Raw genomic sequence first — 27,205 nt, 5'->3', positions numbered from 1 at the left:
GGAAAAACCAAATGGGAAAAAGAGAACAGTTCAACATGCATTCATCCTACTAACTCAAAATATAAAAGCTTTGAGCTTACAAAGTTATTTTGTATGAAGCTGTTAAAACCAAAGACACAAATAAATGCCGGTTTATACTATCGACAATTCATGATTCAAACATTTGGTATAATCACTTTTCCAAAAAAAAAAAATTAAACTCAACCTTATGCCATTTCATTAAAAAAGAAACTCTAAATTTGGATATCTTAAACATATCAAATTCAAAAAAAATGTATGATTATAAAACAGTAAACTTGACACGTGAAAAGAGGTAAATTTATCTCTAGCTAGAATCATGGCCCCCAAAAACCTTTTCAGAGGGGCCCTTTTTTGTAAACCATGACATCATTCCTTTTTGGTTAAAGAAAATTGAATAACCACCTTTATCAATTTGATCTTGGGCAGTCTTTAGGTGCGAAATGGTTTAGCAACCCAAAGCAATTTTCTTTTTCCGTCATTTGCTATGATAATCAAATCACACCTGATAAGTGGGAAACCATCAGGCACCGCAGGAAAAAAAAGGGTTTATAACAAAACCAACTGCATCACCATCACAGAAGATATATATGCTGTCAAAACAATGAACCCTGATAGTCTGGCAGACAACTTGAAAGTGAAAGTGAAACTGTGGAAATATAATATGCGTTTTTTCTGATGATGAACAACTCTAAACTCCTCGTTATCCAATTTTTATAAGAACAAGTAGAAGAGTCAATCTCAGAATATGATGCTACTAACATCATACTTCTCAAATACCTATGCTTACTTAAATAGAGTGAGGAAGCCAAAAAAACTAAATATCAGAAAATAAACCGCATAATGACCAAACAAACACAAAAAGATGACCTCATTAAAAATGAAGTTTCCAGACCCTTTTTTATTTATAGTTCAACCGCAATCATGATTACACTATTCAAGCCTCGTCCTCCTGGATTATCAACACATTACTTTAAAAGTGACCGGATAAAATCTAAACAAAACTAGAGACTTTTTTTTTGGTTTAATTGTTTGCAGTCTCAGTAGCCTTCCTTCAATGATGAAGCACAACGACTGAAGTCACTGAACGATTTTCATGCCAATATAGTCAAACAAAAACAGATAAAAACTATTGCCTCTCAGGCTGTTTCAAAAATAAACTGACAGGCTGCCAAAAGAGAGTTTGAACAGCTCCATTTCATCAGCTCGTTCATATCATTACAATTCCAACCTAACACACACACTGATACACACGCGCACTCACAGAAATCGAGAATTAAAAGAGCTAGGGCGAAATGCAAACCTAGTCCGAGTTGGAGTGAGCTGAAATACACCCGAGCTGAGGCGAGTGCTCGACTTCATACCTTCCCACACTAGTGTTTCAGATCTCGCCGCAAAATAAATGCCTAAAAACAAGCAAAACGCATAAACATTACAAACAACATTAAACAATTTCAAACGAAAAATCAAGGAACGAAACAAAATAGTAGCTCAAAGAAAGGAAATTTTTGGTAGTGAGAGCTCACAGGCTTTCCCCACCAACAGACCTGCATTTACAAGTGGACGCACGCTACCACTTTTGCCATTCCGTGTAAATCGAGAGCGGCGATAGAGACAATAATGTGTATGTATATTGAAAAGTGTGTCAGAGTAACTTTGGATGCTGCAAATCAAAATCAAAAGGTGAAATAATCGTATTTACATGTTGGAAATTTGGTCATGGAGTTCATTAAATTATTCATTTAATTTACTTCAAATTTGAGATTTAAACCTTTGCATTTAAATCTTGGAGCTCCTTTCAAAAAAGCAAATTTGTTGAATCAGATTAATTAAAAGGGCAGATTTTGGTCAATTACACGCCTTCTAAATTATGGGAGTTGGTGGTGCTAATTTGCGCAGAAAGATGCTTCGAGGAATGTTCTTCTCCAATCGTGTATAATTATATGTGACATATGAAATATATTCTATAATAATCCTAAGTTTTTATACTAATGTTAATGTACGCGTGGGTTGGGTAGAGGGGTCCTTGGATTCTACCATCTTATAGGGGTTTAAAATTTTGTCGTGTAACACTTATTTTATCACATAATTAGTATGGACCACTAATTAATTTTTGCACATAAACTTTAGTGTTTTTTATCGGCCCATTAATATTATTCATTTTCTACAACTACACTGTATATCACTATGAGAGCAATAACGGTCATTGTTCATAATACAAATTTGCATGATTGTATAACATATTCATATGTATGTACAATTACGTGAGGGTGAGGGTGATCAATTGCTAACTCATCATTTAATTGAATTTAAAGTTTTGAAAGGATTTTTTTAAAAGTTAGTTATATTAGCTAACTTGACGTTAATACCACATTGATTTTATTGAAATTAATGTTATAGTCTTATTAGCGTTTTTTGTTGATCGTATTGACATTTTGTGGTTAATGATCTAGGCCTTTAATTTGAATATCTAATGGCTATTATTGAATTGTAGTTAACAATTAAGCATTGAGTTAGCAATATAACACTCCCCACTGTAGTAAATTAATCGTTTGGTAGTTTATTATGCATCGTTATTGGCATTATTTCAGTTTTGGGCCGAATCCATCCAACTAAATAATATTTTACTATAAACTAAATTTTATCTAACCCAGAAACATACTAATGTACGCATAATAGTAATCCGTTTCTCATTTAATCATGGGCCGAATAATTAAAACTAGCTTCGCATTTTTATTATGGCCATTAATCAATAGACCAGGTAATTCATTTACGTGTACGCATAATTTTACTCCCATATGTCATGACAATAGTCAATCATAATTATAAATCATTATATTTTGTACAAACATGCAATTATATTTTGTTAGAAGCATTTAGCATGTATATATGATACTTAATTATCAAAATAATAATAAAGGTTCACGTGTTCGTAACCAAATTTGAGAGCAATAAATTGGACTTAAATTAAAAGGGTGTCGAATTGGGGCCAGGCTATAATGATCAATTAAGAATCTGTGGAAACAGCATATGATGCCCACTTCTGCCTTTTGAAAGCTAAATACCGGTTTAATGGAGTACTAATTCTTACATTACTTTTATAATTAAAGAGTGAAATTTAATAATCTCAATCACATTCGCACCACACTTTTTCCTCCCTAAGTGCTCCCTATGCAATAATGCAGCTTGGAGTAGTTTAGGAATTTCATAAATTGATTTGTATATTCTTAATTTGAATGAATTCAGGGTCAATCTAATTTTTATTTTTATTTTTATGAGAATCTAAATTTATTGTTTCTTTTTTTATAGATAAGGCACGCTGGAGGTAATTGGTCTGCACACATTTGCAGCAACCATATATCAGTTGAATTTTAGTTTTATATTCAATGTGTTGAAGTTTATAGGCTATATTCATTGTGTCTAGTTTATTAGGAGTATTATTTAATGGCAACTGTCTGCTAAAAATTATGATGTCACGCACATAATTGTGTGTCCATACTGTATGGAGTAATTTATAATTAGGGTCATTGGCAAACAACACACCAAATTTGTATAAATTTTGGCACAAATCATTTTATGGACCTAGTATGTTGATCTTGTAATTTTCAGTATAATGACGCCCATTTCAGACTTTCAAAGACCTACACTAGTAATGGATTACCTCAAAGTTTTTTTGCTTTGCTTCAATGCTTGTATCGCACTATGTTACAAAAGAATTCAAATTTGGCAATGTTCACTATCACGTGGCAGTGCTAGCGCCTAATTGGACAAGATTCCGAGGTAATTTCCCTTTGTGGGCTTTGCAGTGGACTAATCCATGTCCGTTGCCTGGATCCCATCCCAACCCAATCTTTGCGCTGTGAATGCGCTAACTTAGAGTATATGTAATGTGACAACAATTTGAATTATTTTTTTATTTAAGGACTCCGAATAGTTTTCCTTACTAAGTACTATCTAAGATGGATAGATTCGATAAATGATTGAAAATTGTGTTATGACAAATATGAAAACATGGAGTACTGTTTTGGTTTCGAGGAGAATTCCAATGGGCACTTTTATTTTTTCCTTCCTATTTGGAAATCGCATAGTAATTTCTGTATATTCTACTGCCAATTTCCGATTGAAAATAGTATAGTAGGGAGGAGATGATAAAATATAAAATTAATTACAGTTATATAAAAATATACTAGTACATGTTATGTAGTGCCTGACAACAAATTCAATAAACTCTGATATTTGTACTGTTATCTATCAAAATACTCCAGTTATAGCATCTAAAATTTATTTGAATACAAATATTATCCTATGCACCAATTGTTAACAGATACATGAGCATTTAATGTGGTAAAATCTGAATCTCAATTAAAAACAAATTATATTAAATATGAATTTGAATTCCAATTTGACCAGTCTCAATGTGGTGGCATAGTATTCATGAACCCATCCACATTAAATGTGACTATACATTTATAAATTTACATGGCATCAATTAAAATTTGGTTGGTTTTATTTAATATGCAGGCTTTCTTTTGAATGTGAGTATAAGATGACAAATATAATTTTTGGTCTTTTGCAATCATTTCGTTCTCATCACAGTGGCGTGATGATTTCGTGATTAATTTTGCCATAATACTTTTTGACCATTTTTTTCATGCCCCCTTTTTGTTATTTCTACCAGAAAGAAAGCATATTGAGTATTGACAGCCTTATATTCCAAATTAAAGTCATCAATAAATCATGATTTTCCGTACACAATCAATAATCACTCTTTTCCATTTTTTAGTCAGTCCACAAAAATTAATCACCTTTCGGTTTTCATAATTTTATCTCTGTAATGATTTGTAGAGATGGGTAATATTATCCACTCATAATATTCAAACCACTTTCTCTTCTCTTTTATCTATAATATTTTACTAATTTTGCATCAAAACTAGTCTCCATTCACTACCAAAATAATTGCCATTCGACCGAAGAGTATAATTGAAAAATATATAAAGATTTGAGAATAAGTGACAACATTGTGAAATGGAAATAACACATCTTACATTTTCACAACAATAACATAGCATAATACTACACTCACCAAAACAAAAGTATCCATTGAGAAAATCACATGAATTGTCACATATCGAAAATGTAAAGTAGAAAAAGATTAGTGAACACTTATCTGTTACGCAATGAATAAAAAGGGATTTTTATAAAAATAAAAAATAAAACATGTAACTTATCTACACACACCTTTTCAAGTGTCCCCAAATAAAAAAACTATTGTCTGAGATTCCTTATTTTATTTAGGAATTCACAATTACTCATATTTACCAATACCACAGTATAGTAAAGACAGTTAGCAAGGCTCCACCTTTTCATTATTGCATCAGGCAGGCATATAAATAACACAATTGCCTTCTACCTCTGCCAGTTAAAGAACATTAATTTCACCTCAACAAAACTATTCATTCAATACCTTAGATAGTTACCACTCTAAAGTTGTGGGACTGCAACTTCACCCACCTTAATTTGCAAACAAAATCGAAATTAAACGACCAGGCATATAGCGGAGTTTGGAAATAAGATGATTAATCAACTCAAATCAAAACTCTAATTACCCTCAACAAATAAGTAAAAATTAATGAATACTTACAGCACTATAGTATTTATTAAATGAGAACTCGAACAATTACACCATACAAAAATAGAATGTAGTCCAACTACTCCTTTTAGCCTGCTGATGATAAATTCTGCAATTGTAGACATAAACACAGTAGTTCCTAAATACAGTATACAGATGAGATCCTCTGAAATCCAAAATGTTACTACTATTTCTACATCAAATTACATTTTTTATGATCCAATTTTAGGAATGTTTAGCTCTTACAAACCTTTAATCAGTTATTCTTGAAAATTATTAGGAAAATTCTAAGTGGCCCAAAAATGCTGAAAACCATATTCTTTTTTTGAAGTGTATATTAACACAAGTTATCTAAAACTACGTCCGGTCCTACTACCCACCCTTTTTTTAATTTTTAACAAAGTTGCCCCTATGTATATATCTTCATCCTAAAAGACATCCTTAGAATTTAGAAAATCTTTTACCCTCCCCGAATTTCCACAAAGAACCCAAAAATAACTAAAAGAAGAAAATGAGATGTAAAATACTGCACTTAGATACAATCAAGGTGTACATATGATTGAGCAAAAACTTTTACAGCACCTGCTTTTTAGGAGTAAAAATATAAGACCCGGGCCATAAAAACCTACTTACTTACCAGTTAATCTTATCGAGTCAGCTTGTGTTCAAGATCGCATAACAACATTACTAGGTCCAGAACCTACAATCATCAAATAGAAAATTCAAAATAAATCACCTTATGTTGGGAAAATGAATAAAAACATGCATTATGAAAATGGAGGAGACCAGGGGAGCAAATTGGAGTTCAATTCATGCACATTGATGTGCCATAGTGAATAGGAGAATCACACAATAATATGGACTAATACCAAATACATTACAAGTTGACTTGTGAGTATATTTCATATATCAGCAAGATTATTTGATGAAATGAAATCATTCCATTCAGTACTAATTTCTTGTAACAGAGAGCCACACAACTTCAGCAAACAAGTTGCTATGAATGGTTTGAATAAATTCAGCTATTACTACATAAAAGATGAATGTGGGGGTGACTTAGTGCAAAAATTATACAAAGTAAGGATGAAAGAGATGATGGTAGACAGAATTAAAGCTGGAAATATCTCCCATTTCTAAGAGTCTTTGATTATTCCATACTTAAGGTGTATAGCTTTTTTAAGCTTCAGTTTTTAGTAACAAATTTTAATTGGGGTTTATTAGTAACTTTTTATGATAAATATTATCAAAATGATGAATTTGACAAAGAAGCCAAAACCGTCTATGATTTACTGACATAGAAGAGAAAGAGAAACAATATCATCAAAAGGCTTTCATATAACTACTATTATGACATAAAATTTACTACTTAATTCTTATTACCAAAACAGTAATAACTGATAAGATATCTTGCCTTTTCCTAATGCAGTTTCATTGCACATCAATTTAAGAGAGAAACAAAAACATTATGCTGTGTTGTGGAGTTCGATAAGGATTAGAATTAAAGCCTATAGGCTTGGGAGGAATTCTAGTCAGATTAGGATTCAGAAATTATAGTTTTTCCCAACTTCAGAAATTCTCAAGTGAAAATCTCTAGCTTCGCGGCTACTCTAGACATAGTCTTGTAGATACGATCTGGGGAACCGATTCTGAAGTTCTTTATTGTTTTTTCATGATTTTTTGTGTTTTTTCTAAACACATTCATTCAGATTGTGCGTATATTATTTCCCAACACATTCATTCATTAAAGGCATAACATGATACAACGATACAACAATAACAAGATCTACTAATGGAAAAAACAATGGCAACATATCATGACCAGATAAGCATATGGATGCGTTTTTTAAAGTTTTAACGTCAAGTCTATCTCAACGGAGCACTTGTTTTCCTTCTCCTCCCCCTCCTCTGCTGGGGTTTGGTGCCCCTTGCACAGCGGAAGACTTGTACAAACAAATAAATCAGACACGGATCTATTTGACCGATTATGCGATTAATCAATTCACATGTTAAACAGATAATTGCATGCTAGAACGCAAATAATTCATGCTTATAGAAAGTAAATCCTAAAACATGAATTCTACGGTTTAGAGTTACCGATTTGATTCTCCAAAGAATCGACGATTGCTCGCGCCTTCTCCACGTGATGATCTTCAATACTAGACCACGGATCTTCTGACTGGTTCCCGAACTGTATCTCGATATCAGGGTGGGCTGATCTTATCAAAATACTAGGACTTAAATAAAGAAGACAGAAGAAATCCTTTTAGGAAAAGGAGTGGAATTCGAAAATTCCTACAGCTGGGGAGCTGAAATTTTTCGAAAATTACCAATATGAAAATTGTTATTATTCTGTCTCCTTTATTCTCCTATTTATATTAAGTTCCTTTTGGGCCCAGACAGGGATCTATGGAAGGTTTTGGATATGGGCTCGCCCAATTAGCTTTTTACTAATTAAATTGAACCCACAATTTAATACAAGCTTATATTGGAATATTACGAGCAGCCACTACAGAAGTAATATTGCACTCCCCATCCAAATCCGAAATTACAAGTAATTCGGGTTTCCATTATTTATATTATTTATTTTCCGCGCTTAAGATATAAATGTCCATTAATTAATTAATGTCTGCTATGGACTTGATTAATTAACATCTTATTAATTCCAAGAGTGGACTTAGCAAGAAACACTTATTTATTATTCATAGAGTAATAAAACTCCAACTGGCTAGTTTCCGAATAATAAAACCTTGTTCAAGCTCCTCTTGAGGACATTATCAAACGAGACTCACCTCGCGCACGATTCAACATAATAGCAATCCTAGCACCGCTAGATATTAATCACCACTACCCAATATATCGGGATTATTGGGTTGCGAAAAACCCGCACCATTTGATAAGTCAAAGTAGTGCATAATCAATACCGTATGCTCAATGCTAACGTATGTAGATTAAGAAATAGTATTTTATCAAGACCTAGTCTTTCAGTAGATAGCATAAAGACACGTCTTGTTGTTAGATCCATTCAGTGCTATACCACACCAACGTCATCTTATTTCAGAAAGGCTTAGAAATAATCGGACTGACATTGCAACCTTTCACGATAGGTAGTCTAAGCCTATCTAGGGTTGTGAAATTCTTCTTTTTCTTTTGCAAAGCATTGCATAGAACCGATTGTGTTACCTTAAAGTGGACGACGCCCACAACCAGTCTACTAAGCAAAAGACTTAGACTTTGTTTGCTTCTTATACATTTAAATGTTTATAAAACATCTTATAAATGCACAAGCAAACACAATGTAATAATATACTGATTCTATTCGTGCGAAATTGCTCGAATAATACTGAATCGGGTTAAAAGTGGATTATAGAGTTTTACGTATACAAGCAAGATTCTTTTCGAGCGAAACTTGCTCGAAACATGCTTTTCAGTATACCAAACCTAACATCCTCGTCATCATCGTCACTTAAGACAATTATCTCTTGATTCTCAAAGCCCGGAAAGCAATTCTGCCTTCCATTCTGCTCTCTCAAAGGCGGCGTCACTGCTGCTGCACCGGGGGGGACACGTGATTGGTTGTGATACATTCAACACTGGGATAGCTGAAGGACGAGACCTTGAGCAGTCATCCATCCTCTGAAACACTTCACCTAAAGAAGAATAAGAGCGCGGTGACCAGCCTGAAGATAAATGCTGCTCACTTTGCAAAGATTCTAAGTCTGTGTCTGTCAAATGGCACTCAAAGTGTAGCACAAGGCTAACATTGTCGAAGAACACCCTATCACACACCCGACATGCAATTGGAATTCTGCGCTGACCAGTGGGGCTCCCATTTCCAAATTCTTCTGAATATCGATAATTGGATGCTGGCTTTCTTAGAGACATGTTGTGTGTGTAGAAGAAGGAAGAAAAAATAGATAGAAGATAGATAAAGAATACAAGGAAAAAGAGAAAAGGGGTATTTGGTACGAAGAAGGAAGGCGCTGCAATAGGTCTTCTAAGGAACACCAGATTTATAGAAGAAAATCTGGAGGCCTTTCTAATTCATATCTGTAATTACACGAAATAAATGCTCATATTTGCTGTCACTATTGCAAAATCCAATGTTGAACGAAAGCGCTGAACGAATTAGTTACTCGCCTAACAACGAATCTTTTCAAAATTCAAATGAGCTAATTAGTGTGGTTCGATTTTCAATTCGGTAGAAAATTCAAAAAAGAAACTAAGTTGTGGTAGTTTTGATTTCTAAACAAGTGAGTTTGGTTTCAGCTTACCAATCAATACTACTCCCTCCGTCCCACTTTAGGAGTCCCGGTTGAGTTCGGCACGGGTTTTAAGAAATGTAAAGGAAAGTTGGTGAAAAAAGATAGTGGAATGTGGGTCCTACTTTTTTATATTAGTTTTATAATAAAATGTGAGTGGAAAAAGGTTAGTGGAATGTGGGGTCTAATACCATTTATGGAATATTCCAACCGGGACTCCTAAAGTGGGACACCCAAGAATGGAGGGAGTATATAGCATATTCATTTTGTTTCGTATATAGCATATTCATTTTGTTTCGTATTCGAACTTTGAAAATCAAATTTGTTTGTTTCTCTCCACTCTTCATTATGTTTTTTGTTTGCTTGTTTGTTTTTAAGATTATTTAACAATTAACATAAGACACAACAATGGTGCAACCCATTTTTTTATTTTGGTCGTTTTAATAAGCTACTAGCTATTTTAGCATAAGGCAACACTTCTATCACATTGCATTTAATTAGTTGCCAACTTGCCACCTTATAAATTTTCTCAACATAGTGATGGTTTATAAAGCTGTTATGGCATGATACAGATGATATAGCATAGTATCAAATTATTTAGAAATTAAAGCTCTTGAAAAAGGAATGACGTGACAACTTTTACCAGTGTCATTAAATATCTGCCATGGCACCGCCATGGCACTTTTCTGTGGCAGTATGTTATAGAAACACCATCGCCACGACGATTTGTGGCTGACTTTGATGGTGCCACCATAATGACCTGGTACCTCTTACCAGGGTCATTGAATATCTGCCATGGCACCACCATGGCCCTTTTCTGTGGCGATATTTTATAAAAACGTCATCGCCACAACGATTTGTGGCTGAGTTTGATGGTGCCACCATGGAGGAGCCATGGCATTTATGGCAGTTGTTTTGTCCCTCGTAACCCACTAACCCACAACCCGGCTCATTTCCCCAAATAATATAAGCCCACTGCCTAAAACCCAGCCCATTTACTAAATTCTGACCCGGTGCCACCATGGAGGAGCCATGGCATTTATGGCAGTTGTTTTGTCCCTCGTAACCCACTAACCCGCAACCCGGCTCATTTCCCCAAATAATATAAGCCCACTGCCTAAAACCCAGCCCATTTACTAAATTCTGACCCGGTGCCACCATGGAGGAGCCATGGCATTTATGGCAGTTGTTTTGTCCCTCGTAACCCACTAACCCGCAACCCGGCTCATTTCCCCAAATAATATAAGCCCACTGCCTAAAACCCAGCCCATTTACTAAATTCTGACCCTTTACATATTCGAAATAGGATTTTAATATTTATTCCACTTCCATTTATTAGATTCAGATATTAGAACGCAAACCGTACTTTTTCCACATCTATCTGCGCACCACTTCCTGTTCAAACTCTTAGCTCCGCGGCGCCCCCCGTTCAGCCTCCAGCTCCGCCAAATTGCTGCATCATGTTCAGCCTCAGCGCCGCCCAATATATATTTATATTTTCAATTCTAAATATAATATTATAATTAAGAAACCTATAATTATATTTATGCGCCAGATTCGTTCAAAAAGGAGAAAATAGGCTCGGGCACAAGAAGAAGCATGGTTTTTGGTTTATGTTAAATATAGCCAAAAATTTGCATGAGAGGTACAACCATAGAGGTACACTTAATGACATTGATGAGTGTAATGAGTGGTTAGTTGGAGAGTTGGACGTGCTGATGGTGTTGGCATTTGGCAATTATTTGGTTTTTAATGAAGATTCACTTGATTGGATTGCGGTCTACAAGACTTTGGGGGCTGAAGAGCCTTTGGCATGTACTAGGCCTAAGAAAAAGAAAAGAGTGGGAATGATTTGTTTCGTTAGAGAGGGCTTAGATGACAATTTTGATCGATAACATGCTGGGAATATTGATGTATCTGAAGGTGAAGAGTGGGAATGATTTGTTTCGTTGGATGTCGAAGATAACAACGAGGAAGAGGATGCCTATGTTGAGGTTGAGGAGGATTTGAATTTAGACATAATATTTATGTACTGATGTACGACGATTTTACATTTTAGTTACTGAGCTAAGACTTCAAGTATTAGACATATTATGTAATGGTTTATGACTTTATGTTTTAATTGTTCTAAGATTTTGAGATGATGTGTTTTCATCATTTTCTAATTTTTCTTTTTATGAATAGATTATTAATATTTTATTTATTTATTTATTGACCACCATATTCCGCCATGGCGACCGCCATAGCCTTGTGGCGGTTTTTTGGTCGATCGTCGCTAGCCGCTCTGCGCAATTGCCTCTTACCGACATATGCTCGACTACATAATATAGCAATCTATTATTCAATTAAAATACCCATTGACATTATTATAACCCTAAAACTTTCTTGCAAATTAGGATATATTAGGAAATTGAAATTGCATAGACTAGTACACCCAACCAAACAGTAGGTTACATATCTAATACGAATTGTACATACTTCAAATAATATAGTATTGTTGCCTTCTTGAAGAAAAAGGCATCTATCTTAGTCAAACATATCAAGTTTTATCTCATTAATTTTAGAAAACGAGCAATTAAACAACAGAAAGACAAAAATGATTTCTCTAAGAGTAGATATAACACATAACTACTAGGATATGAAGAAGGAAATATTCAATTTGTATGTTATGTCTAGTAAGGAACATTAACTTGTTGAATTCCATAATTACAAAATCCAGACAAGGAAATTGAATATCTAGCTACAGAAAGAATCTATGTTATGATTTATGACTTTAATTATATTGTGCTTTAAACCTACAACTTCAAGCAACACAACATCGCAATGCCAATTAACTTAATAAAGAAAAGAACATTTCTTGCTTTTCAAGATATTCAAATACTACATGATGCTCATTCAAAAGCTTGCAGGTTGTTATATGATGGTCATCTTGTAATAAAGTTATGTCAAACAAAAGGTCCTAGTTCGAATATCATCACAGTTGTTTATCATAGAGTGCTCATGTGCATTGCTTCAATGTACATTATATAGTGATTTTCTTCCTTGCTTGTGCACACTCTAAAGAGGGAGGGGGAGTAGATATTAAACAATAGTGCTCACGTGCATTGCTTTAAAATTGCAATATTTTGACAAAATTCCAAATAGGCATTAATTTTAAAATAAAGAAATTTAGGACACCACATTTTGATTTATTTGTTTTTGAAGATTCCAAAAATTTTCAAATTGTTCAATTCAAACATGTCAATCGGATTTTCCCTTACTGGACATAGTTTCCATTTCCAACAAGAATTATGGCAAAAAAAGAAAAGAAAAGGAACCATGATTTTCTGGGAATAGTTGCACATTCAATATGATCCTTAATAGTATTTCAAATAATTTTAAAAAAACACAAGTTTACAGTTTGAATGTTCAAATATCCATAAATGAGGCTTGTGGAAGACATCCGTTATCTATATTATATAAGAAGTTAAGAACCAAAAAATGTAAATCTATGCTGAAATTTTGGGGGTTGAAAAACAACCAAATCATAAGTCTTTGATTTTAAAACTTAAAAGTAGTCTCAAATGTGCAACTATTCTCACAAGCAGTGATTTTTTCCAACAATTATATTTTTAAAAAGTAGTGTCACTTTATTTGCTGGAAAATATGTCTATGTAAGAAAAAAACTGTCAACATGTCAGACTTGATCGACTGGAATAATTATAAATTTAGTAGTGCTGAAAAACAATTCTCAATTGCAGAGGTAGCAAATTTTAAAACAACTTTAAAGGTAATCCTCTAAGCTTCTAGGTTAGGCGATTATCCAACAAATTCAACAATAATACTAAAGATAAGTGGACATTAAAGAGTTTGAATTAATAATAACACAAAACCAATATGTTACAATTATAATTTATAACATATGGCTTCACATTTATGAGTCTATGGTCATACCTAAAGCAAATTATAGGTTATGTTGCAATTTGCTAGCCTCTCACGATACACAAACCATGGCTTCTCTTGTCAAAACGAACAATGCATGCGCTCCACTTCTGAGGATAAGATATAGGGTCAATACCACATAAAGAGTTATATGTCAACAGCACTTTTACACCAGTCATATTTCCAGTGCCGCAATTACTACCCATCAACTAAATTCAGTCTAGGTCGGAGTATATTATGTATTTTACACCAAAAACAGAGCAATCAGAGTGACAGGCCTGGAGTACAAAAGATATCTTTTTACAATAAATCAAAAAATCTCACAGCTTCATACAAAATCAACACTAGCAGTGCAAAAGAAAAGTCGGAAGGATTGTAGATACTCGAGAAATGCACACACCCTTTCAGGAGAGATCCAGCCGGAGGTAGGTATTATTAAGATTCATATCAAACAAAAAGATGAAGGTCAACAAAATCATAACTCAGGTTGAACTATTTAATTGCTAAAAGGGCTTTGCACGAGTACTAGGAGCTGCTGTAACTTCAATAGAAAATGTTGTGAGCTGATTTAGAAAGCCGGCAGAGCAGATGTGATTGGAAAGATCAATTATTCAACTAATTTAGTATAGGTGGTTTCTATATCAAGAATGTTTACATAGGTGATTACATGTCAACCTTTAACGGATTAGCATATCATTCACTATTGAATCAGCATCAGCTTTATAGTAGTGACCCACTCTCGTGGCTGCTACCGTTATTATACACGACTATATGAGCTGGCACGTACGCAAGGTTCAAAATCTGCTGCTAACAGCAAAACAAAACACAACTTAAATGCTTTACTGAGAAAAAATGAGCTCAAATAGAGCACATGACAGTCTCCACACCATAAGTGATGTAAAATATTGCCTGAGTTCACTAGAAATAACCCTTTGCTACCAAATAACGAAACTTTACAACATATCACCACAAAAAGAGGGGGCATATAATTCACTGCCAAAAGTAATGTTCATGGTATCAAGATAGATTAAACAAAACAAGATTACGAAGCCCTAATTCGCACGCTCAAGAATTCAAACGAACAACGAGAAGGTTAATATGACTGCATAGTGAATCTGCTTGTATTCCTCAAAATGTATAGAAAAAAATATACATGATGAGCTGGAGAATGTACCTTGTGGTGCAATATGCGCCATTGCTGCTCGCGCGTCACCAAAAACCTCTTTAGATTGACTTTTACTAGAACTCAGTAATCGTAGGGGTTTAAATATTAGGGTTCTGAAAAAGGTGCAAAATTTGGCTGTTCGGATTTTCAGTTTATGCTTTGGGAATTAAGTTCTCAGGTGAAACCGTGAAAATGAAGTTTATAGTAGTATCAGTATGTGTGATTCTCTATAGTACTATTGTTTAGAATAGAGTTAAGTCTACCGAGAGATGGGCTCCTGGTAGTTAGTGGATTAAAATCTTCCATTTACCAATTGTGTAATCTGATTGAAACTCCTCGCATCAATGTGTAAGACAATTGGTCTTAGATTCACAACATAGGATTAATCGAGTCATCTTTTATAGAGTGTGCTTATATTATTGGTGGTTGCTATAAAAAGGGATAAATTGTCAAATGAATCACTAAATCTAGTTAATTTTCTCATCAATCTCATAAGTTAAACTTTAATAAAAAAATTCAATTATTCATAGTAAAAATCCAACTACATGTCTTCATTTTTTATACTTGAGTGCTCAAAGATAAACTTACGACACAAAAAAAAAATACTAAAAACGGAGTTCTATACATAAAAAATGAAGACACATAGGACATCGGATTTCATGGCCACAGGACAATGAGAGGTTTGTAAATATTAACATAAATCGGCTATTTTTAGGTATCACGCAATTGAACAGATATCCGACCAAACTTTATGAGTTTTCAACAATTTGCCCTAGAAAAAGTGTCAGTTATCAAAACTTTATTGGTAGCACCTCATATTACTTCAATTTGAAGACAACTAAAAAGCCCAAAATTCAAATATTCCGGAAACAGATCAAACATAACAAAATTTTCAAAAATCAATAACGAAAAATAAAAACAAAATACTGAGCTTAGTTTTCCATATAAGATTCGGGAAGTGACTTGCATAATTTGAAGCAAAATGAGCTTAAACAAACATGTAAAGTTTTTCACAGAAGAATATAGCATCGTGCACCTTGAGGCACTAACATGGCAGCATTTTTGATACAGTTGTGGAGACAGTATTTATTTGAATTACAGTAGAATCACAAACATTAATAGTAGTTGTAGTTGTAGTAGTAGTTCCACTTAGCAAATCAATACATTCGTCTTCGTGGATTTATACTTACGCGATGTATCGAGCAAGAATAAGTCATAACTCGAGAAACAAAGATTTAGGCTTTGCCACCGGAAATTGACAGTGACCGGTGATGTTGGTGTATCCGCCATATTGACCAAGGCTGCCACGATAGATATACGCATAACAAGTGAAGGGTAATAAGAGACAAGATGATGAGCAGCTGCAGTGTTGCCATAGTTTGGCCTCAGAAAAAGCAGAACTGAGCTATATGTGGTAGACTGTTACTTCTTCTTCCCACTGCCAATAGTCAGCAGCTCAAAGCTACGGAGAGTTTCGTCTCGCACGCCTCTCGCGGAAGCACGAGTGAAAGAAGAGGATTTGGACTCAAATCCAGGTTGTAATCTTTGCGTGGTTGATATTCGACCACTGCCTGAGCCGAGCCGGCTATGACGATTGTCGTTGGGTTCTCCAGAGGAGCTGGGCCTGCTGCTTGACACGACTGCCCTCTTTGAGCTGCTGCCGGTCCGAGAAAGCCGAGCTCTTTCCGAATCAATTTTCTAGAAAATCAACAAGCAAGAGTCTGTCAGTTCCTCAAATAAAGTATGATAAAGAAAAGACTGCGGTCAATTTTAGCGCACCACGTCTTTAGATGGTGGTACTTCATCAGATCTGTTTCTTGAGTTTTCTCCATGCAAGCCTGTGCTAGAACCATTCCTTCTGCCAAATGCCTCCATTGCACCAGATAATCTATCCCGAATCTCGTGCTTCACTACATGACACACGGGTTCAACTTTCATTAGCCATTGACAACAAGGAGAATTCAAATATGTGTACCAAGTTCTTTCTTTTTATCCCTCAGCAGCTAATTTTAACCCAAAAAAAATCTTGTTTTGGGAGGTCGGTGGGAGGAGGATTACGCAGGGAAAATAAAGACTATCACTTCACGTCTCTGGGTATCAAATTATCAAACCCAAAAAAGAAAATTCAAATATGTTCTTGTTTTACTTTCTTTCTAGCAACTGTAATCATAACCATCTCCCAATACCTGGTGTCTTCTCAACTCTTTCTGTAGACTGTCCTAGGTTTAAAGGGACTTTTCCTGTTGGCTGCTGATAAAGAAAATATAAAAAAAAAGAGTGGAAAAGGGTAAGATATATAACTCAATTAGTAATTATAGTATTAATAAAGATCAAGTGAAACAAACCCTTGTTTTAGAACTAGAGCCGACTTGTGGATACTTCAGTATGGTCCAATCAAATACATAATCAAATTGATAACCTGGAAATAATGATATAAAATTAATTTTTTGATATCAAAACTGCAAGGTAAATTTATAAAAACATGGCCTTAAAGCAACCGTAAACACTCCTACACAAATGTACCTTCTCGAATAAAGAGGTCTCGGAAGAGTCTCTTCAAGTAAGAATAATCAGGCTTGTCTTCAAATCGCAATGACCGACAATAATGAAAATACGAAATGAACTCTGATGGATAAGATTTACAAAGCACCTGTGCACAGATGCAAAAATAATTTCATATCATCTACCATGTTACACTTGCAACAATGCAAGATATACATGTTGCACTTGGCTTTCATGCTGCCATGATCATCATAGTGTAACATGAAATAAATAAATTTAATGAAGGGCAAGTTACAGTACTTCTACTGGAGTAAGCATCTTTTTATCGCTGATCCTGTCATATTTCTGCTTTTTTGTGCCAGCTTTTAGTCCCTGCCAAGGAAGGCTGAAACAAAGATCAGTTAGGGGAAGCAAATTAAGCGTGAACAAGTTTGACGAACAAAGATATAGATAAAAGCTTTAAACCCAACCTTCCTCTTAGAAAGTACATAAGGACATAGCCAAGAGATTCTAAATCGTCCCTTCTGCTTTGTTCTGTAATAAAAATCACAAACATAACTTAACCAAACAAAGAAGATGCCTGACAAAATTCATCTGTTGTTCTGAGACAGAAGAATGAGAAAGCAAATGTTATCTTGAGTCTACTGTAACAAGCACGATGGTCACTCACCAACTCCAAGATGAGTGTTAACACTAGCATAACGAGCAGTGCCAGTGAGATTCTTGTTTTCCCTGTATATAAGAAAGACATGAGTGAAATTTTATAGGAGAAAAGAATCAGTACTTAATACTTATTATTTGAACAAGTGAAACAAATACTATACATCTGTATGTATACTTGACAGCACTCAAGATTCATATATACGTGCAAAATAATTATTCGGTCATATATTATGCAACAGAACCTCTGAGGCTCTGTGTCATCTAGAGGTAAATTGTAAAATAAATCGCACAGGACAGAAGATACCAATCAATCAAATAAAAATCCCACAGTTAGTTACTCACATCAGCAATTATATAAGTCCAATAGTTACTTTGAATTATTCATGATTGTTCTGGGGCAGGGTTGTGGCGAGGATGAAAGAGGACTAGTATGAAAAAGGTTAGTTGGCAAACTTTGTTGACCTAGTGATAATACCTGTAAGGTATATGCTTGTGAGTCTGTAGATCTCGGTACTTCTTAGCAAGTCCATAGTCAATGATGTACACCTGACACAAAGATAAATGAAGTTGAGTTGCTTCAGGGTACAGGCTTGAAATGCTACTGGACAAAATATTTCAAGTTTTTCAACCAACAACTTTGGCTGATGACCATTGCATTCAGGTTTCGAATCACCCATTCAATGCATATATATAGCTACATGAACCGATATATCATTCCGAACAACAACTAACTAGAGAAAGGCAACCATCCTGTACTCATAATGTGCTTGGAAACAGAACACCTATCAGAAAGTAGATTATTTTACACATAATGTGCTTTAATCTGGACTGGTGACCAATTCCAACTTTCCCACAAAATTATGATGGCTCACATAAGGGTTTCAACATTACAAATTCAATCCAAAAGCTCCAAATGCCAATTTCCAAGGCTATTTATCAGGAATCAGAGAGAAACATCCAACATGAATTGAAGATTCCATATAGGTATATTGGATGTATAATAATATGACAGAAACTAAAAGATTGCATTCAACTTGAACTTCTAACCAACAATACATTACACCTTCCCAGCATATTTTATCAAAGCCGATTTAAGATTCTGATGTAAGGAGAAGCAATTCAACAAATTTTATAAACAGCTTTTACCAGGCAAGTGATACCAAATGCTACATAAATTTTATATCTATGAGCATCAAAAAGGAAGCAAGTATCGACTATTCTGACATAAACTATGTGACGTTGGAGCAAAAGCAAAGTTACCTGGTTGGCTTTGCGTCCCAATCCCATTAAGAAGTTGTCAGGCTTTATATCGCGATGAAGAAAACCTCTAGAGTGCATGTATTCAACTCTATTTATCTACATATGACAAATGGCAGTCAGTAAAGAGGAAATAAGAAAACAAATGAACAATGTAGTTCATTTTTTAAATGAAAGCATACTTACTAATTGATCTGCTAGCATAAGAACTGTTTTCAATGAGAACTTCCTGTTGCAGTAGTTAAACAAATCCTCCAAGCTTGGGCCAAGAAGGTCAATAGCCATGGCATTGTATTCTCCTTCAACTCCAAACCATTTAAGGTGGGGAATCCCAGCTTCAGGAGAGAAACATGAACATTAATTCGTGTTACATCTACGCATTACCCAAAAAAAAAAAAAACTCAAACTTTGCAAATGCAAATACTCACTTCCCCCCTGAAGAAGCATGTACAACTTTGATTCATAGTGAAGCTGGGGATGCTTAGTCTTAACAGATTCCTGAAAAGGAGAAAAATGTGTTCCTTCACGAGATCAGAATACTGCATATATTAAATAAAACTCAAAGGTTGCAATTTGATGTGCACCATGACTTATAGTAAGATGGAGTACTATTGTTGGCTCAAAACTGAACTCTAAAACCATTACACAATTGAAAACAAGGGCCAAATATGCAGATCGACCAGTCAATCAACAGGAATAAAAAGATAAGCTAGGCTACAAAACTTCATCGATTCTTCCTCAAAACTAACTCAGCCCAAAAGAAATTTAAAATCTGACAGAAATCCAGCTCACCAGCTTCACAGCAACTTCTTCTCCAGTTTGTATATTTACTCCTGAATGAATGAAAAACAATGCATTTAGTCTTTTTACTCATTTACTCCAAAACAACAGAAAATTATCATGTAATTATATCATTAAAAAAAAAAGGATACCCAAGTAAAGCTCTCCAAAAGATCCGCTGCCAATCTTTCTCCCCAGCTTAAACTTCCCTCCGATGACATTATCCATACTTGGTTTTCAAAAATCAACCCAAAATTCTCCAGAAAATCAATCCAAAAAAATGAATCTCTTTTTATTTCACGACGCACAGCTCAATGTATCAAGAATTACGCTAATCGACAAATCCCTAATCAAAAATCAAAAATCCCAAATTCCTGCTGAACCCTTCAGATCCTATCAAAGTACCGATACAAAAAGGCACCCAGGAAAAAAATTACGCTAATCGATAATTCAAGAGCTGCTTCAAATTCGATACATCACAAAATATACATACACGAAAAAAAAATCAAATCTTCGTGACTTGAAGTAGGAGAACAGCAGGGACTGAATTAATAACTAAGACACCGCTAGGAAAGGGGATACTGCGCAAATTTGTGCACGCAAAGTCAACATCCGGGACTTGGCAACCAAAACCCCATACTTTCTTCTCTTTTTATCCGGAAATAAAAATCAATTTAGGGGGGAGAAGTATTTCAACAGCAAAATGCCGGATGTGGAAGGCGAGAGAGAAAGAAGAAAACAAAAGTAGCGGTGAGAGTTTCAGTTTATAGTTTCTGGAAAAGATCCGAGTGGGAGAGAACAGAGACAAGAATTGAATAGCAAATTCAGACTGCTCTGATTGATAACATTTGTGGATATCTATTGAATATCTTTGCAATACATTGGTGTGTATATATACACGCATATAGATATATTTGTGTGTATATCTATGTGTGAGTTTGATTTTCCTTTTTCCCTTTTTTTTCCTTTCCGGATTTAAAAAAGAAGAATTTGAAAACCTAATTTCAAGGGTTGATTTTTTACTGTTGTTATCATGGATTTTGAGTTGGTCATTTAGTTAATCGGATCTTGGTATCACGGGCCCGATAACCGATGTAGCGATTTTCAGTTTGGTCCGTGTTTTGCATTTTTGGGTTCATCGGTACTCGGTAGTACTTCCTCCGTCCCAGTTTAGGAGTGCAATTTAGTTAAACCACGAGTTTTAAGAAATTGTTGGAGCGTGTAATAATTGAATTGAGATAGTGAAAAGTGGAACTCTTTTGACTTTTGTATGTTTAGGATTTTGTTTTATTTTATTTTCATGAAAGTGATGACATTTGAATGTAAATTTTATCAACAATGAGGTTAAATTCTATGTCCAGATATGCTAAATTCTAAATGAGACTCTTAAACTGAGACGGACGAAAATGGCAAAACAAGACTCTTAAACTGGGACCGAGGGAGTATCTGCCTATCTAAAAACCAAAATTAAATTCAAATTTTGATTTTTAAGTTAATTTTTTATGTTTATAACTTAATTTTAATTTTGAATATTTAAGTAAACATAATCAGACAGATGAGAATTGTCTAGTGGTGGTGCAGTGTATTGTTTCACTAGTCGTAGAGCTGAGTTTGAATCTCCACAACGCATCTTTTCGGAATCAACCCATACACAAATAATTTCGGTTATTCGATTCTTATACTAAACAATCAGTTAGTGTATGCATATATATAGAACCTTGAATGATTCCGGCTCCACTTCAATAATTGACGGTTCTAAATTGTCAGTTAATCGACTGGTTACGATGTAAACCAATTGAATAAGAGGACCTACGGATTACACATATTATATTATTAAGATAAGAGAGAAACATCTATTAGCACTACTATTATTGTACCCTTTGTGTTTTCATAAATTCAATTGATTTGTGGAAATAGAGATTGAGTTGTAAACACACATGGAAAGAAGTCTTTGAAAAAATCTCATATTGTCCTTATAAGGTAAACAAATAAAACGTGTAAGTTTGATAGAGAGGTTGTTACTAATTATGTAATCAAATAATTTTATTACTAGATTAATCAGTGTATTAGTACATCAGTAAGACCCTCCACAAATTCAGTAGATATCGATATGGATGAAGATAAAACACAATTAAACTCATGAATAAATTATCTAATGAATAAACTCGTGTAAAGCGAACTTTATTTTTTTCTTTTTTTAGTCGAGATATGTGATACTCCATTTTTATTAGTTGAGGAATGTAAAAAATTGAGATTTACTCATTCTTATAAAAAGAATTTGTGTGACTTTATTTAAAATCTAATTTTGTTAATATATTACTCCCTCCGTCTCCGATTAATTGTCACTCTTTTCTATTTCAGTCCGTCCATCAATAATTATCACACTTCATTTTTACCATAAATGGTAAATAGTTCACATATTCCGCTAACTCATTTCACTCACATTTTGTTATAAAACCAATATAAAAAAGTGAGTTATACATTCTACTAACTTTTTCAGTTAACTTTTGTTTACATTTCTTAAAACTCGTACCCTGTTAAAAAGTAACAATTAATCGGGGACGGATGGAGTAATATATTCGTGTGAAGTGCATTATGCGAAAAATATCTAGATAAACCGTGACATTTGTAGCAACACAATAGTATTAGACTCATTGCCTACTACTTACTACTAAATGACAAAGAATTGTGTGATCACGCAAATATCTTATCCAAATAAATTACATTTACATATAAGTCAAAATACAATTACGTTAATGAACTAAAAATTAATTAAGTTTATGACAAGTAGACAAACGAAAATAAAATAGCATGATTATATCATATAAGGAAAGTGATTTTTTACACAACGACTATAATGTAATGACCCCTTATTTTTCATCTTTAATTATATTTATCTTTTGACAAATACTACTCCACATTCTAACGTTGTTTTGAATAAGATAGTACATTTATATTTAACATTTAAGTATAACTTTTTTCTCTTTAAAAAATAATTTTTTTACCGACTGTAGTTTCTCCTTTCAGGGGTTTTAGTGTAAAATTTTATTTTTTTTCAGGGTTTTTGGTAGGATAAAGAGTTGCTGCTAAAAATTTAATTTATGACAGGTAGACAGACGAAAAATTAAATTGCATTATCATATATTTCAAATAAGGAAAATGATTTTTTGACACAAGAATTCTATGCCAAAACACCATTATATTTTTTCCATAGTACTACTTAATATTATAGTTTTGACTAATAATGTTATTTTGGATAGTTATAAATCTCATTATGAAAATCAAATTACATTGAATATTCTTATTTTAAAAGATAAGTACATGTTTATTTAACATTCAAGTATTTTCTTTTCTATTTTATTATTAAAAAAAATTGTGATAGACTGTAATTTTTTTATTTTTTTTTCTCAAGGTTTTAGGGTATAATTTTCCCTTATTAGGGATTTTGGTAGCATAAAGTAGTACTCCTAAAAAGATTATTAGTTTAAATTATTATTTTGAAGAAACTTCTATGTGAAAGTAAAGATAACGTGTGCACGGAATTTTCTCGTGAATTACTAATATCTCTCTCTTTTAATTGTGGGCACTTGTCGATATATGAGAATTCTATTTTTCCCCTTTATATAAAATTAAAGTCTTCATGACTAAGTCCATGTTAATCTCCAATTCGTTACCGAGATTGCATAAAAAAGCATGACCTTTTAACAATAATTTATATGTAAATGTAACACCAAATATTTCGTTGTCAATCAATAAAAGAAAAAAGTCTTAAAAGATTTTTTTAGTCCCATTGAGATACAGTGGTCGAGAAAATGAGCAAACAACAAATAAGATTGTGACAATTCCATCTTACGACATAAATTTAAATAAATAAATTATCCATAACAATATAAAATAGGTACACGCTGACCACAAACAGAAGTAACAGGACCCAACTATTGTCCATTTATATACATATCATGTCAAGATTAAAAACAAAGTAAATAAAACAAATCAATTTGCAGAAAAGTTTAAAGAAAAAAAAAACTCCCTATGCGCTTATTCCATTAAAACCTTCATTCTACGACGAATTTGATACACATGACGTGCACTGATGATGACGAGGCACGGACACCCTTTGCCCCGGTCATTGTAGCACATGTGTCTCCTATTGCATAATGACTTGACGTCATCCTCACCTTCCTCCGAATTATCACCGACAGTCCGTCCAAGGTTCCAAATTAAACACGAGGATTATGCTCATTGCGAGATTTAACCCAACACCCTATCTTTCAAGAGGATTCGTGGCATGTCAAGCGAAAGGTTCTTTGCTTTGCATCGAATTAATCCAGAGGAGATTCTCTATATGCAACAAATGGATTTATAACATTTTGAAAGGAAAACTTGAATTCAAGAATTGATTTCTGTCACATGATTGCAGCATTTGTATAGTTCTAAAACATCTCTCACAGTTCAAACTAGTTCAACATAGATATAGTCCTCATCAATCAAACTTTTCAAGTATAAATAGCAGCAAAATTTACTATTGTTCTTAACCTCAACTCCTTTGCTCAAACGACTCTACAATCCCTCTGAGTTATTCACCTTCCTTGAATGGTGAAATCGAACGATATCCCAACAACAATCCATCTGTGCAAGATCTTGGACACCATATATATGTATCTTCTGCTCCTCATCCACACCATGCAGCACCATGTTCGTGCCTGGCAGTTGGCACGTCCCATTCAAGCTGCATTCATCGCACAATATCTTACAAATCAGTACTTATACAACTTCAATCCAGCTGCAAGCTTCGTTCTTCTTCACCCCTTTCCTTCTCATGGTGGTTCTCAACTTTGTAGCCTCTTTCCACCTTCCCGCATCAACATACACATTGGATAACAGAACATAAGCATTAACCGATTCAGGATCAATTGCTAATACTTCTTTGGCAACCTTTTCAGCCAGTTCCACATTCTTGTGGACTCGACAAGCAGACAACAACGTCAACCAAATTGCATCTGTTGGTTTGATATGCATCTTAATAAACTCATAAGCTTCATCCAATCTCCCTGCACGGCCAAGAAGATCCGAGACTGCTGCATAGTGCTCTATCCCTGGTGGAATAGCATAACCATGAGTCATCCTGTCAAAAAACATCCGAGCTTCATCCACCAATCCGCCATGGCTACAGGCCGTCAAAACAGCAAGGAAAGAACCAGAGTTTGGTTTCACCCCCTCCATCTCCATCTTCTTGAAGAAAGAAATGGCATCAAGGGCATGCCCGTTCAAGGCATATGCCATGATCATGGCTGTCCACGACACTGTGTCCTGAAACTCCATCTTGTCGAAAATCCACTTTGCAGTCTCTATGTTACCACATTTTGCATACATGTCCATCAGGGAGCTAGCAACAAAGATGTTATCATCAAAGCCCCGCCTAATAATGTGGCCGTGCAGCTCTTTACCCAAACATAGCCTCGTGAGATGGGCACAGGCTGGCATGATACTTGAAAATGAAAACGCCACGGGCTCAACGCCAGCCTTCAACATCTCCCTAAAATATCTCAATCCATCATCAAAACTTCCATTCTGAACACACACTGCTATCATGGAATTCCAAGAAACTCTGTCCTTTCGAGGAGGTAAACCAAATACCTTGTATGAATACTCCAACTGCATACAATTTGCATACATATCAATCAAACTACTACCAATAAACACATCTTTGTCATAACCATGCCTAACTGCATACCCATGAATCTCTTTTCCCTTCATCACATCCACGTGCTTTGCAAAGAGTGGAAGGATAGTAGATAAAGTGTAAGAGTCAGGCTTCAAGTTCCCCTGCCCCATATCCTTCAATGTCAACAAAGCTTCCGTATACATCCCATTTTGCACATGCCCTCCGATCACCGTGTTCCAAGATACAACATCTCTAACTGGCATTGTTTCGAAAACTTTCTCCACACTATTCTTCCTCCTCTCTAAAACACTACCAACAGCTACAATCTCCCCATCACTGCAATCCACATTACTTCTTCCCACACAATTTTTCAAACTCACATAATCATCAACAATCATCAACTCGTCACTAGCATTTTCATCACAACAGTTGAATTTCTCGACAACCTCTTCAAACTTCTCTTTACAATCTTGCATATAACTAGCTGAACTTACAGTCCTATTCAAACAATTATCGAACTGAAACGCCCATTTTGGTTCAGAACAACCATCAAACACGTTGTGTGCGCTCAAAGGCTCCAGCTTTACATACATATTCATGAGCGCATTACCCGTAAAAAGATCCGAATCCAAGCCGACCCTGATCACGCAGCAATGCACCGCTTCACCAAACCTCAAATCGCCCAAATGGGCGCACGTTTTCAGCAAAGAAGGGAACACGTTCCTATCCGGGAATTTCCCCGCGGCCCTCATTTTCTTGAAGAAAGCTACGGATTCTTCGAAATTTCCGTTGGAAGCGCAGCATCTGATGATTGATTTCCACGCCTTGCCCGGCGCTGGATAGCGGAAAGCGTTGAAGAGAGCGAGGCAGTCTCGTAAGAGGTTGAAGTTGGCGTAAACCGAGAGAATGATAGCAGATGATTTAGCAAAAAGAATGGCATTTCCTTGGCGTTTGACGATTTGGGCGTGGAGCTGTTTGGCTTGAGAGCTAGTTTTGATGACGGAAGGATTTCCCAAAATGTTTGCGATGGTTTTCATCGATTTTTTTGTCGCAGCAATTCCTCACTTCAACCTCAACACTTCAACTTCAGAGTTCAGATTTTCAGTGAAGATGTCTTTTCTTCCTTCTTTTAAATTTAAATCTATATATAGCTTTCGTAAAAATGAATTTTATGTATATTGTTATTCTGTAACTTTTTTATGATTACCACTAACTTTATTTTTGTCATTTTATTAACCATAATGTATTTCTTTATAGTATTTGCAATATTCGTGTATCAATTTTCAAAGATTTGTGTAAGTCTATGGCTACAAAACCGAAGATTATCTCTTTTCTGAAAGAGAGAC

The 27,205-nt window shown here is 34.7% G+C and overlaps 2 protein-coding genes across 3 annotated transcripts; both read right to left on the bottom strand.

The window, feature by feature from the left end:
• Positions 1-15,980: 15,980 nt before the first annotated feature.
• LOC125192719 (casein kinase 1-like protein 10) lies at positions 15,981-21,066 on the bottom strand. Of its 2 annotated transcripts, none has more exons than XM_048090344.1 (14): positions 20,347-21,066; positions 20,207-20,247; positions 19,843-19,912; positions 19,601-19,749; positions 19,418-19,513; positions 18,633-18,703; positions 18,165-18,226; positions 17,965-18,028; positions 17,795-17,879; positions 17,516-17,642; positions 17,338-17,411; positions 17,179-17,242; positions 16,772-16,902; positions 15,981-16,690 (listed from the first exon to the last, which is right to left on the bottom strand). In XM_048090344.1, the coding sequence occupies exons 1-14, from the start codon at positions 20,420-20,422 to the stop codon at positions 16,415-16,417; spliced, it is 1,386 nt and encodes a 461-aa protein (XP_047946301.1). In that variant the 5' UTR covers positions 20,423-21,066; the 3' UTR covers positions 15,981-16,414. The 2 variants fall into 2 exon arrangements, with proteins under 2 accessions (XP_047946301.1, XP_047946302.1); XM_048090345.1 differs by having other exon boundaries at positions 17,179-17,239.
• Positions 21,067-24,121: 3,055 nt separating this feature from the next.
• On the bottom strand, positions 24,122-27,139 carry LOC125192694 (putative pentatricopeptide repeat-containing protein At3g23330). The gene has a single exon (XM_048090322.1). It carries the CDS (start codon positions 26,894-26,896, stop codon positions 24,959-24,961), a length of 1,938 nt encoding a protein of 645 aa, XP_047946279.1. The 5' UTR covers positions 26,897-27,139; the 3' UTR covers positions 24,122-24,958.
• Positions 27,140-27,205: the final 66 nt, after the last annotated feature.

Source organism: Salvia hispanica, chromosome 6 (assembly GCF_023119035.1).
Source record: "Salvia hispanica cultivar TCC Black 2014 chromosome 6, UniMelb_Shisp_WGS_1.0, whole genome shotgun sequence".
NCBI classification, from domain to species: Eukaryota; Viridiplantae; Streptophyta; class Magnoliopsida; order Lamiales; family Lamiaceae; genus Salvia; species Salvia hispanica.
The sequence above is the reverse complement of the archived record's forward strand: the minus strand, read 5'-3'. Positions and strand labels throughout refer to the sequence as shown.